The following is a 13,227-nucleotide window of genomic DNA, read 5'->3' on the forward strand; positions in this document are numbered from 1 at the left end:
CAGGGATGGTAGAGGTGAACAGGGATGGTAGAGGTGAACAGGGATGGTAGAGGTGAACAGGGATAGTAGAGGTGAACAGGGATGGTAGAGGTGAACAGGGATGGTAGAGGTGAACAGGGATGGTAGAGGTGAGCAGGGATGGTAGAGGTGAGCAGGGATGGTAGAGGTGAACAGGGATGGTAGAGGTGAACAGGGATTGTACAGGTGAGCAGGGATGGTAGAGGTGAACAGGGATGGTAGAGGTGAACAGGGATTGTACAGGTGAACAGGGATGGAAGAGGTGAACAGGGATGGTAGAGGTGAACAGGGATGGTAGAGGTGAACAGGGATGGTAGAGGTGAACAGGGATGGTAGAGGTGAACAGGGATAGTAGAGGTGAACAGGGATGGTAGAGGTGAACAGGGATGGTAGAGGTGAACAGGGATGGTAGAGGTGAGCAGGGATGGAGAGGTGAGCAGGGATGGTAGAGGTGAACAGGGATGGTAGAGGTGAACAGGGATGGTAGAGGTGAACAGGTAACAGCTGAGAAAGAAAGAAAAAAGATGTGAAGAAGGCAACACTGCTGGTTCTGTTGGATCTTTCCCTCGCTGCTGGGCCTGCCTCTCCTGTGAGGAGGCAAGGTGGGGAGGGGGAGGGGCTTAACACAAAGAAGCAGTCCGCCCGACATCCTCTCCCCGCTACTCCAAATCAGCAAAGCAAGTTAGAATTCGGCAAACTCCTTGGCACACTTCTCTGCGATGGACACTCGGATCTCCTCCTCGTCGTAGTCGTCAAAGTTGCTGGTGTCGCCGGGCCCTCTGCACTTGGGGATGAAGGGGGCCTCCACCTGCAACGCACGGCACCCACAGTGAGGGGGCGTGGTTTGTTTAGGGCCCGGGGGAGGGGCTTGGCTCACCTTCCTCTGATAGATGGCGATCCAGTCGGTGGTGGCGAACCACCTGTGGCCTTTGATGTCGTTGACGCCGTTCCTGAGGTTGCCGAAGCGCTTGGTGAGGTCCACCTGGAGGAGGTTCCTCAACAAGTCCTTCAGGTCCGAGCTGAAGTGGGAGGGGAAGCGCACCTGCAAAAAAAAAGAGCAAACGTTGACGAGTAAATTCTTCCTCTCTTTGGATGTAAACATTTATTTGACCTGACTGGAACATTCTCTACTATTACTCATACATACACCCATCCATTTTATACTGCTTGTCCCTTTCAGGGTCGCGGGGGGTGTTGGAGCTATCTCAGCTGCATTAGGGCGGGAGGCAGGGTACACCCTGGACAAGTCACCGCCTCATCACAGATGTACAACATTCACACACTAGGGACCACAATCTACCTATCCCCAGGTGCATGTCTTGGGAGGTGGGAGGGGCCTATCCCCAGGTGCATGTCTTGGGAGGTGGGAGGGGCCTATCCCCAGGTGCATGTCTTGGGAAGGTGGGAGGGGCCTATCCCCAGGTGCATGTCTTGGGAGGTGGGAGGGGCCTATCCCCAGGTGCATGTCTTGGGAGGTGGGAGGGGCCTATCCCCAGGTGCATGTCTTGGGAGGTGGGAGGGGCCTATCCCCAGGTGCATGTCTTGGGAGGTGGGAGGGGCCTATCCCCAGGTGCATGTCTTGGGAGGTGGGAGGGGCCTATCCCCAGGTGCATGTCTTTGGAGGTGGGAGGGGCCTATCCCCAGGTGCATGTCTTGGGAGGTGGGAGGGGCCTATCCCCAGGTGCATGTCTTGGGAGGTGGGAGGGGCCTATCCCCAGGGGCATGTCTTGGGAGGTGGGAGGGGCCTATCCCCAGGGGCATGTCTTGGGAGGTGGGAGGGGCCTATCCCCAGGTGCATGTCTTTGGAGGTGGGAGGGGCCTATCCCCAGGTGCATGTCTTTGGAGGTGGGAGGAAGCCGGAGTAGAACCCACGCAGTCACGGGGGAGAACATGCAAACTCCACACAGAAAGATCCCGAGCCCGGGATTGAACTCATGACTTTCGTATTGTGAGGCACACTAAGGCTGAAACGACGCGTCGACGTAGTCGACGTCATCGGTTACGTAAATACGTCGACGCCGTTTTTGTGCGTCGATGCGTCGCATATTTACATCACACTACCGTCATGGCGGAGCGCAAAGCAGACTGTGCGAGCGAGGGGAAAAAGCACGTCAAAAGTGTGGGAGTATTTCAATACACAGCCTAATAATGTTGTTGTATGCACACTGTGTCGAGCGTAAATGGCCTATCATAGCAGCACAACGACTATGAACGAACATTTGAAAAGAAAACCATCAACAATCAACTAGTCAATCGTCCGCGTTAGCATACGTTGTCATCATTACACAAAAACATGAATGTGTCATTTGTATCTGCTAGGGGTGTAACGGTACGTGTTTTGTATTGAACCGTTTCGGTACGGGGCTTTCGGTTTGGTACGGGGGTGTACCGAACGAGTTTCTAAGCTAAAGCTAACTTTAGCTGCTAAAGTGTTAACAAGCTGCTTTGCTCCTTCTGCGGCTGCCTCTGTCTCAGCACGCAGCATTGTCCCACCCATACAACCATCTGATTGGTACACACGCAGCATTGTCCCACCCTCACAACCATCTGATTGGTACACACAAAGCATTATCAGCCAATCAGCAGTGCGTATTCAGAGCGTTACCAGCCAATCAGCAGTGTGTATTCAGAGCGCATGTAGTCAGCGCTTCAGCGTGGAGCAGATAGGTGTTTAGCAGGTGAGCATCAGGCAGCGGACTCTCCCCAAATGATAATAAACACCTCCCAGTCAACTACTAGTAACATCACTATGAGCCCGTTGACCTTCTAGAAACTTAAACTGCAGCTCAGCTCGCTCGCAATCCTGGCTTGAGGTGAAGGCTAATTAGCTCTCAGTTCCAGCCACATCGACCCCTTCTGAGCGCCTATTTTCAGCTGCTGGGAATATTGTAAACAAGAAAAGAACCAAAGCAAGTAGACATGCTAACCTTTCTTCATTACAACTGTTAGTCACTCACTGGAATGAGTAGAATTGGTTATTGTGTACTGTGTTGGACTGGATGTTTATTTTGCACATTTTAAAAGCAATACTTAATGTTTACAGTGCTCCAGAATATTTAGATTGGCACTTTTTTGTATTGGATGTTTATCTTTATTTTTGCACATTTTAGCAAATAAGCAATACTTTCACTTTTGTTGAAATGTTTACACTGTTGTTACAGAATATTTCGTTTTGCACTTTTTTGTATTGGATGTTTATCTTTATTTTTGCACATTTTAAAGCAAAATAAGCAATACTTTTACTTTTGAAATGCTTATACTATTGCAGAATATTAAGATTTGCACTGGATGTTTACTTTTATATTTGCACATTAAAAAGCAAATAAGCTACTTTTAATTTTGTTAAATGTTAAAAGTTTTAAATGTTTACATTGTTACAGAATATTTAGTCATGTTGTTGTCAATGTTGACTGAGTGGCCATACTTCTTTTTTTTTGTAAATAAAAGCCATGCCTTTTGAAAAAACTGGCCTACATTTATTTTTTCATCTTCATTTTAAATAAAATAAAAAATAATCGGTAAAAGGAAAAATAATCTATAGATTAATCGAAAAATAATCTATACATTAACCGATTAATCGAAAAAATAATCTATAGATTATTCGATAGAGAAATAATCGTTAGCTGCAGCCTTAAGGCACACACACTAACCCCTCTTCCACCCTGCTGCCTTTAAGTTTATTTACTCATTTTTGAAAAATATAAATATACTCTTTTTTTTATTTATTTTTTGTAATATTTTAGATTTTTAGTCGGTTTTAGTCTCTTTTTGACAGGGAGGTTCCACTGTTAAAATGTAAAAAATGTCTGACAATTGCAACTTTGGACTGGACTCTCACACTATTATGTTAGATCCACTATGGACTGGACTCTCACACTATTATGTTAGATCCACTATGGACTGGACTCTCACTATTATGTTAGATCCACTATGGACTGGACTCACACTATTATGTTAGATCCACTATGGACTGGACTCTCACAATATTATGTTAGATCCACTATGGACTGGACTCTCACACTATTATGTTAGATCCACTATGGACTGGACTCTTACTATTATGTTAGATCCACTATGGACTGGACTCACACTATTATGTTAGATCCACTATGGACTGAACTCTCACACTATTATGTTAGATCCACTATGGACTGGACTCACACTATTATGTTAGATCCACTATGGACTGGACTCTCACACTATTATGTTAGATCCACTATGGACTGGACTCTCACACTATTATGTTAGATCCACTATGGACTGGACTCTCACACTATTATGTTAGATCCACTATGGACTGGACTCTCACTATTATGTTAGATCCACTATGGACTGGACTCTCACTATTATGTTAGATCCACTATGGACTGGACTCTCACTATTATGTTAGATCCACTATGGACTGAACTCTCACACTATTATGCTAGATCCACTATGGACTGGACTCTCACACTATTATGTTAGATCCACTATGGACTGGACTCTCACACTATTATGTTAGATCCACTGTGGACTGGACTCTCACTATTATGTTAGATCCACTATGGACTGAACTCTCACACTATTATGTTAGATCCACTATGGACTGGACTCTCACACTATTATGTTAGATCCACTATGGACTGGACTCTCACACTATTATGTTAGATCCACTATGGACTGGACTCTCACTATTATGTTAGATCCACTATGGACTGGACTTTCACTATTATGTTAGATCCACTATGGACTGGACTCTCACTGCTATGTTAGATCCACTATGGACTGGACTCTCACTGCTATATTAGATCCACTATGGACTGGACTCTCACTGCTATGTTAGATCCACTATGGACTGGACTCTCACTGCTATGTTAGATCCACTATGGACTGGACTCTCACACTATTATGTTAGATCCACTATGGACTGGACTCTCACTGCTATGTTAGATCCACTATGGACTGGACTCCCACTATTATGTTAGATCCACTATGGACTGGACTCTCACTATTATGTTAGATCCACTATGGACTGGACTCTCACTATTATGTTAGATCCACTATGGACTGGACTCTCACTATTATGTTAGATCCACTATGGACTGGACTCTCACACTATTATGTTAGATCCACTATGGACTGGACTCACACTATTATGTTAGATCCACTATGGACTGGACTCTCACTATTATGTTAGATCCACTATGGACTGGACTCTCACTATTATGTTAGATCCACTATGGACTGGACTCTCACTATTATGTTAGATCCACTATGGACTGGACTCTCACTATTATGTTAGATCCACTATGGACTGGACTCTCACTATTATGTTAGATCCACTATGGACTGGACTCCCACTATTATGTTAGATCCACTATGGACTGGACTCTCACTGCTAGTATGATTTTATTGTCATCATTTTATTGCATGATTTCTGTATGCCTGTAATTTCGGTACCAGGGACTGCAGATGGAAATGAGCTATTTAGCTATAATCTGGTACAGAACATATATGTCTTTGAGTTTAATGTTCCCTGCATTGTCCCTTCAAATAAAGACTAAACACAATGCATTATGGGTAATGGTAGTCAGGTATGGTGGAATGGAGAGACAGTTTTTTGACCTTGCTCTTACTCTTTCTTACTGTAACACTCTCTCTTTATTTTGCCATTCATTTGTCCCCACGTGGTTATTGTTTGACATTTTGGAATGATTAAGTTGACAAGTAAAGGATACAACACAAAGAGGAGCGTCTGGAGTTGTGTTTGTTGTTGCCGCAGCAAGCAGGAGGAAGTAGAGGAGCGTCAAGCCAAGGTTTCATTAGGAAACTACACCAGGTTTTATTATTTTAGCCCACTTTTTTGTAATAGTTCAACTTAGTTTTCTTATATTGTCGCGGTCAGGGCCGTCAAAGTGGTTCTCACTGAGGGCCACCTTGCAGTTTTGGCCGCTTGTAACGTGAATAAAAGAAACATACATGTATAAGGATTAGAGCAGGGCTCACCAACCTTTTTGAAAGCAAGAGCTACTTCTTGGGTAATGATTAATGCGAAGGGCTACCAGTTTGATACACACTTCAATAAATTGCCAGAAATAGCCAATTTGCTCAATTTACCTTTAACTCTATGTTATTATTAATAATTAATGATATTTACACTTAATTGAACGGTTTAAAAGAGGAGAAAACACGAAAAAAAAATGACAATTAAATTTTTAAACATAGTTTATCTTCAATTTCGACTCTTTAAAATTCAAAATTCAACCGAAAAAAAGAAGAGAAAAACTAGCTAATTCGAATCTTTTTGAAAAAATTAAAAAAATAATTCATGGAACATCATTAGTAATTTTTCCTGATTAAGATTAATTTTAGAATTTTGATGACATGTTTTAAATAGGTTAAAATCCAATCTGCACTTTGTTAGAATATATAACAAATTGGACCAAGCTATATTTCTAACAAAGACAAATCATTATTTCTTCTAGATTTTCCAGAACAAAATTTTTTTTTTTAATTCAAAAGACTTTGAAATAAGATTTAAATTTGATTCTACAGATTTTCTAATAATTTTCTCATAATAAGTTTGAAGAAATATTTCACAAATATTCTTTGTCGAAAAAACCGAAGCTAAAATGAAGAATCAAATTAAAATGTATTTATTATTCTTTACAATAAAAAAAATAAATTTACTTGAACATTGTCTTGAATTGTCAGGAAAGAAGAGGAAGGAATTTAAAAGGTAAAAAGGTATATGTGTTTAAAAATCCTAAAATCCTTTTTAAGGTTGTATTTTTTCTCTAAAATTGTCTTTCTGAAAGTTATAAGAAGCAAAGTAAAAAAAATGAATGAATTTATTTAAACAAGTGAAGACCAAGTCTTTAAAATATTCTCTTGGATTTTCAAATACTATTTGAGTTTTGTCTCTCTTAGAATTAAAAATGTCAGGCAAAGCGAGACCAGCTTGCTAGTAAATAAATACAATTTAAAAAATAGAGGCAGCTCACTGGTAAGTGCTGCTATTTGAGCTATTTTTAGAACAGGCCAGCGGGCTTCTCATCTGGTCCTTGCGGGCTACCTGGTGCCCGCGGGCACCGCGTTGGTGACCCCTGGATTAGATCTTGTCACACCATTACCTATGCATGTGATTAGTACATTTATATTTGACCTACACTGTAAGAAAAAAAAATTGGCGGATTTTGCAGTCAAAAAATGGCAGAATTTTACCATAAAATTGACAGTAAAATGGTGTCACTCTATTTTATTGTACAATTCTGGTGATTGAGCTTGCAGTTTTTTGTTAGTAAAATATAGTTGCTGTTTTCACAGTGTATTACTGTCAATGTAAACATGGCACCACACTTTTTTTCTTACGTTAGGATTCTGAAGACCGAGCTGTTTAAAAAAAAAAATATTGTCATGTTTACAGTGGATAACTTGCTTTGAAACCATATAGGCCAAGTAGCTATTTATGCATGTTTTTATCCCAAAAGTGTTTCGAATGTATGATAGTATAATATCTGTTGCATTAGTAGATAAATACAGTTTAAAATATATACAATTGTATGCAGTAAAAGTCTTTTTTTTCTGTCAAAATAGAAAAAGAAAGAAAGATATTATTTCCAGGCTTTCACGGGCCATTCAAAATGATGTGGCGGGCCAGATCTGGGCCCCGGGGTCTTGAGTTTGACACCTGTGGTCTAGGTTGTACTGTTTGCCCAGCTATTATTCCATATAAGTCCTGGTCTGTGTGTTTTTTAAATAAGTCTTGCTGCTAAAGAATGCACCATAGGGCCGAAGAAAGCTGCAAATGGCACCACTTTAATAAAGGTGAGAAACACTAGTAAAATGCCTTGTTAGTATGGTTCTCTGCTCATGGCCACCTCGGCCAACAAGAGTCTTTAATAAAAAGTAAAAGAGATGTTAAATAAATCAAAGTTTATTTATATGGTCCTTCATCTGAAAAGGCGACACCCTCTGATCGAAACCCACATCCAGGCCAGGAATATGTCAAAGAGCCCAATTTGGGTAAATTGTTCATTTATCATGTAAATGTATTTTTATAGGGATGTAATGGTAAATCATATCTCACGGTTGGATATTATTGTGGTATATGTCAAAAAAATGTTAGTCTGTAAAATGAAGTAGCAAGAACTTACTGTATTTGAAAACAAGCATATTGCTAAAATGTTCTAATCCTACTTATTACTACATAGATGTACACTACCGTTCAAAAGTTTGGGGTCACCCAAGCAATTTTGTGGAATAGCCTTCATTTCTAAGAACAAGAATAGACTGTCGAGTTTCAGATGAAAGTTCTCTTTTTCTGGCCATTTTGAGCGTTTAATTGACCCCACAAATGTGATGCTCCAGAAACTCAATCTGCTCAAAGGTCAGTCTTGTAGCTTCTGTAAGGAGCTAAACTGTTTCCAGGTGTGTGAACATGATTGCACAAGGGTTTTCTAATCATCAATTAGCCTTCTGAGCCAATGAGCAAACACATTCTACCATTAGAACACTGGAGTGATAGTTGCTGGAAATGGGCCTCTATACACCTATGTAGATATTGCACCAAAAAGCAGACATTTGCAGCTAGAATAGTCATTTACCGCATTAGCAATGTATAGAGTGTATTTCTTTCAAGTTAAGACTAGTTTAAAGTTATCTTCATTGAAAATAAGGACATTTTAATGTGACCCCAAACTTTTGAACGGTGGTGTATTTTGAAGTACAAGGAATTGTGCAGGGCCGGGACATCCAGTTTCAAGCAAATATTAAAAGAAAAAAACAACTTAGTTGCACATGCAGGTTAATTGGTGGCTTATTAGGAAAGCCTTTTTTTGACAGTGAATTTATCTAACAAGATGGTTTGCGTTTGAATTTTGTGAACTATGTCCCTATGAACTATGCCGGAAATGTAATTAAAAGAAAAATTCAGTGTTTTAGAATTTAGTGTATAAAAATTTAGTGTAAAAAAAAAAATGCATAGTATAAATTCAGTGTAAAAAAAAAAGTGCTGCTTTAAAAAGTAAGACTCACTTCCGGTAAAATAAGGCTGAAACAATCGATCCTGTCCAGTGTTTCCCACACATTCATTTATTTGTGGCGGCCCGCCACGAAAGAATTACGTCCGCCACAAATTAAAAAAAATTAAAAATATTTTTTATTTTTTATTTTTTGTCCTGTCCAGCTTCTCAGGCAAATCATATAGTAGATGTAGATGCCCATATAGGCTGTTCAGAATTACTTTACAAAAAAGAAGTGTAGGATACTTCTCTTGTTGCCTTATTTGTATTTGACCACTACTGTTTTCTGTTTATTTGTTACTGACTGTGGCAGGACACCTCTGCCTCTGTTTCACTTTATGTTGCTGGTAAATAATATGCTTGTAGTAGTAGGCTAAAGTTAAATTATTTAGTATGCACTAATTAAAGGGGCAGAGCTTTAAGAGACATTTTAGCTTTTATATTTTTATAAGATATATTTTTTGTAAGAACCACAATTAATAAATATATTTCAGTGAATAACTTATTGTTCAAATCTGTATATAAATATGTACATAAAGTGTTGTAATTATATTGTAAAATGGATGGATGGATGGACGTTTAAAACAAAACTGTTATTATTAATTAGTAAGTATACATTTTTTGAGCCTTTTTAGAGAAAATCATATCATTGTAGTGAATTATGCAAATTACTCGATGATGTCATGTTGACCACGCCCATAGCCACGCCCCCACCGCCACAGGTATCTTGGCAGTTTATGGGAAACACTGCTGTCTCACAACCAGCCAATGAGGGGTCCAGTTTTGGTACTTTTCTGTGTGTTCATGTGCTATCAAATAATCATTTATTTCATAATAATATCGTTGTTTTTAATTTATTTAACATTAAACAACAAGCTGAAAATAACTGTGTTGCCCAGTTTTTTCTTTTACACCTCTGCATCTCATTTATAGTATTAATTAACTGACGAGTCTCTCAGTTGCTGCCGCTGAAAAACATCACCAAAGCATGATGCGGACATCCCCGTGCTTCACTGTAGGTATAATACAGGCCTGGCGATGAGAGGTGGCTGATTTCAGACGACCAGCCAGCTCTTGAAAGAGTCCTTGTGGTTCCTAACTTCTTCAATTTACAGCACCTTTGGCAGCAATTACAGCCTCAAGTCTTCTTGAATACGTTGCCACAAGCTTGGCACACCTATCTTTGGGCAGCTTAGCACATTCCTCTTTGCAACCTCCATTAGATTGAATTGGAAGCGTTGCTTTTCATCCGGGATGTCTTTGTACATTGTTGCATCTTAGTCTAGTCAGAGAAGTGACCAAGAACCCGATGGTCACTTTGTCAGATACAGCATTCTCTGTGGGGAGAGAAGAACCATCCAGAAGGACAACCGTCTCTGCAGAAAACCACCAGTATGGTAGAGTGGTCAGGCGGAAGCCATTTCTAAGTGAAAGGTTTGGCAAAATGCACCTGAAAGACTCTCAGACCATGAGAAACCAAATGATCTGGGGCCGTACTTATCAAGCTTCTTAGAATTAATTACTCCTAAGAAGTCTGCTAAGAGTTGACTTAAGAGTAAATAAATTCTTCGCTGAAAGCTGCACTTAAAAGTTAGTTATCAAGCGTCTTACTCACACTTTCAGCCAAGTGTAGGACTGAATCTTAAGTGTCACACTCAGAGCTGAATTACGACATTACTATGTGCCGTAAACGCAATTTTAGGTGACGTCATTTCTGTGTCCATAGAAATGACCAATCACGGAAGGGAATCCGTTGTCTAAGAATAAAGAAATATTTTGGAAATATTGAAGTGGACAATGGGAGTGTATATTTTGACAATAAACTACAAAATAATACAAAACAAACTAGTCCCCGCCGGCACTCACGCTACCGCTCCCTCTCTTCTCTCGCCCACACACTCACTGACGTCACTCACCTCACGGCCACACACATACGCTACTGTCATAACATTTTCTTTCCAATTCATTAATTAGGCAACTAATTTGAAACTGGTGTGGGTGGCTCTATATATACTAGCCCACTGCAGCCACATGCAGAAATCAACAAGGAATCGAAAAGTATTAAATCTGTGACAAAAAGAATATCCGCTCTGTCTAAACGATACCGTTTGATCAGCTGCTCGTCATCAAAAAAAAACAAAACATTGTTCCGTTCCCTGAACGTTGGCGCACGTCTCTCTCGCCTCAGTGCCATCCCCTGCTGGCAACTCCTAACCACTTAAGACACCTCTGAAGGTCTCTTAAATATCGTGGAGAGTAGGAGTGATTCTTAGACTTAAGAACGTTGATAAAAAAGCTTTTATTCTTAAGTTTGAGAGTCGGACTACATTTCGCAAATTCTCAGGACTTAAGTGTAAAATGGCACTCTAAGAAGCTTGATAAGTACGGCCCCTGGTCTGATGAGTCAAAGATTGAAGTGTCATGTTTGAAGGAAACCAGGCACCGCTCATTACCAGGGTTTATACCATCCCTACAGTGAAGCATGGTGGTGGCAGCATCATGCTGTGGGGATGCTTTTCAGTGGCAGAAACTGGGAGACTAGTCAGGGTAGAGGGAAAGAAAAACAGCAAAATATGAAAACTAATGCTTCCCATTCAATCTGATAAAAGTTTGAGAGGTTTCTGCAAAGAGAAATGGGCCAAAGTGCCCAAAGATAGGTGTGCCTAGCTTGTGGCACCGTAGTCAAGAAGACTTGAGGTGGTAATTGCTGCTAAAGGTGCATAAACAAAATATTGAGCAAAAGGTCTAAATACTTTCAAAACATTTGCAAAAATGTCTACATTTCTGTTTTATTTCTGTCAAGATGGGGGTGGTGAGAAATCAAATGAACTTTTTGGATTTTAGCCAACGACTGCAATGGAACAAAGAGTTAAACATTTCAAGGGGTCTGAATACTTTGCGTACCCACTGTGTATAGACAGGTGTGTGCCTTTCCAAATCATGTCCAACCCACGGAAGTGAACACAGGTGCACTCCAATTACGATGTAGGTTTGAGCTGACCTTGGAGCTTCATGGCGTGGGCTGTAAATACTTCATGGGATTTCTTAGTTCTTCTATTTCATACATTTGCAAAAATGTCGAAAAAACCCCCAAAACCTTTCCACATTTTAATATTGGCGTGTTGTGGGTAGAATTTTGAAGAAGAAAAAAATGTACTCCATTTTGGAATTGGACCGTAACAACAAAATGTGGAAAAAGTGAATACTTTCCAGATATTCCAGTGATTAGTGTTCTGTGTCTTGTAAATGTCCAGTATTATGATTTATTTTACAATGTACTGCTTTTATATTTCCTGGATGTTATATTATTACTTTGAACTGTTTTATATCTTAATTTTTTATCCTGTAAAGCAGTGGTCCCCAACCACCGGGCCGTGGATCGATTGGTACCGGGCCGCACAAGAAATTAAAAAAATAAAAATAAAAAAATAAATTACTATTATTATTTTTTTTGTATTAAATCAACATAAAAAACACAAGATACACTTACAATTAGTGCACCAACCCAAAAAACCTCCCTCCCCCCATTTACACTCATTCACACAAAAGGGTTGTTTCTTTCTGTTATTAATATTCTGCTTCCTACATTATATATCAATATATATCAATACAGTCTGCAGGGTCTGCCTAGTCTATAAAATCCACTACACCTCCCTGATACCGAAGTACATGTCAAACTACTTCCTTAACGTAAATGACCGCCATAACCACAACACCAGGGGGAGCTCCACTAACCACGTTAAACCCAGATTCCGAACTAACAAAGGTCTTAACTCATTCTCTTTCTATGCCACATCAATGTGGAATGCGCTCCCAACAGGTGTAAAAGAAAGGGCATCTCTATCCTCCTTTAAAACCGCAATAAAAGTTCACCTCCAGGCAGTTACAACCCTAAACTAACACCCTCCCCGGATTGCTAATAATCAAATGTAAACAATCAAATGCAGATACTTTTTCTTATGCCTTCTGATCTCTCTCTCTCTCTCTCTCTCTCTCTCTCTCTCTCTCTCTCTCTCTCTCTCTCTCTCTCTCTCTCTCTCTCTCTCTCTATGTCCACTACTTGCTGTCCATATCCCCCTCCACACCCCTGATTGTAAATAATGTAAATAATTCAATGTGATTATCTTATGTGATGACTGTATTATGATGATAGTATATATGATAGTATATATCTGTATCATGAATCAATTTAAGTGGACCCCGATTT

General features: G+C 40.1%; 1 protein-coding gene across 2 annotated transcripts in view; it reads right to left on the bottom strand.

The window, feature by feature from the left end:
• Nucleotides 1–221: 221 nt before the first annotated feature.
• The window catches only part of prkacaa (protein kinase, cAMP-dependent, catalytic, alpha, genome duplicate a), a 54,691-nt gene continuing 41,685 nt past the window's right edge, over nt 222–13,227 (bottom strand). The window contains exons 9-10 of one of the 2 annotated variants that reach the window (XM_062049874.1): nt 896–1,060; nt 222–826 (exon numbers count right to left, since the gene is read on the bottom strand). In XM_062049874.1, coding sequence (XP_061905858.1) covers nt 701–826; nt 896–1,060 — 291 coding nt within the window. In that variant the 3' untranslated portion in view covers nt 222–700. The remainder of the gene's footprint in view (nt 827–895; nt 1,061–13,227) is intronic. The other variant, XM_062049873.1, reaches the window with a different exon arrangement.

This window comes from Entelurus aequoreus, linkage group LG06, assembly GCF_033978785.1.
Source record: "Entelurus aequoreus isolate RoL-2023_Sb linkage group LG06, RoL_Eaeq_v1.1, whole genome shotgun sequence".
NCBI classification, from domain to species: Eukaryota; Metazoa; Chordata; class Actinopteri; order Syngnathiformes; family Syngnathidae; genus Entelurus; species Entelurus aequoreus.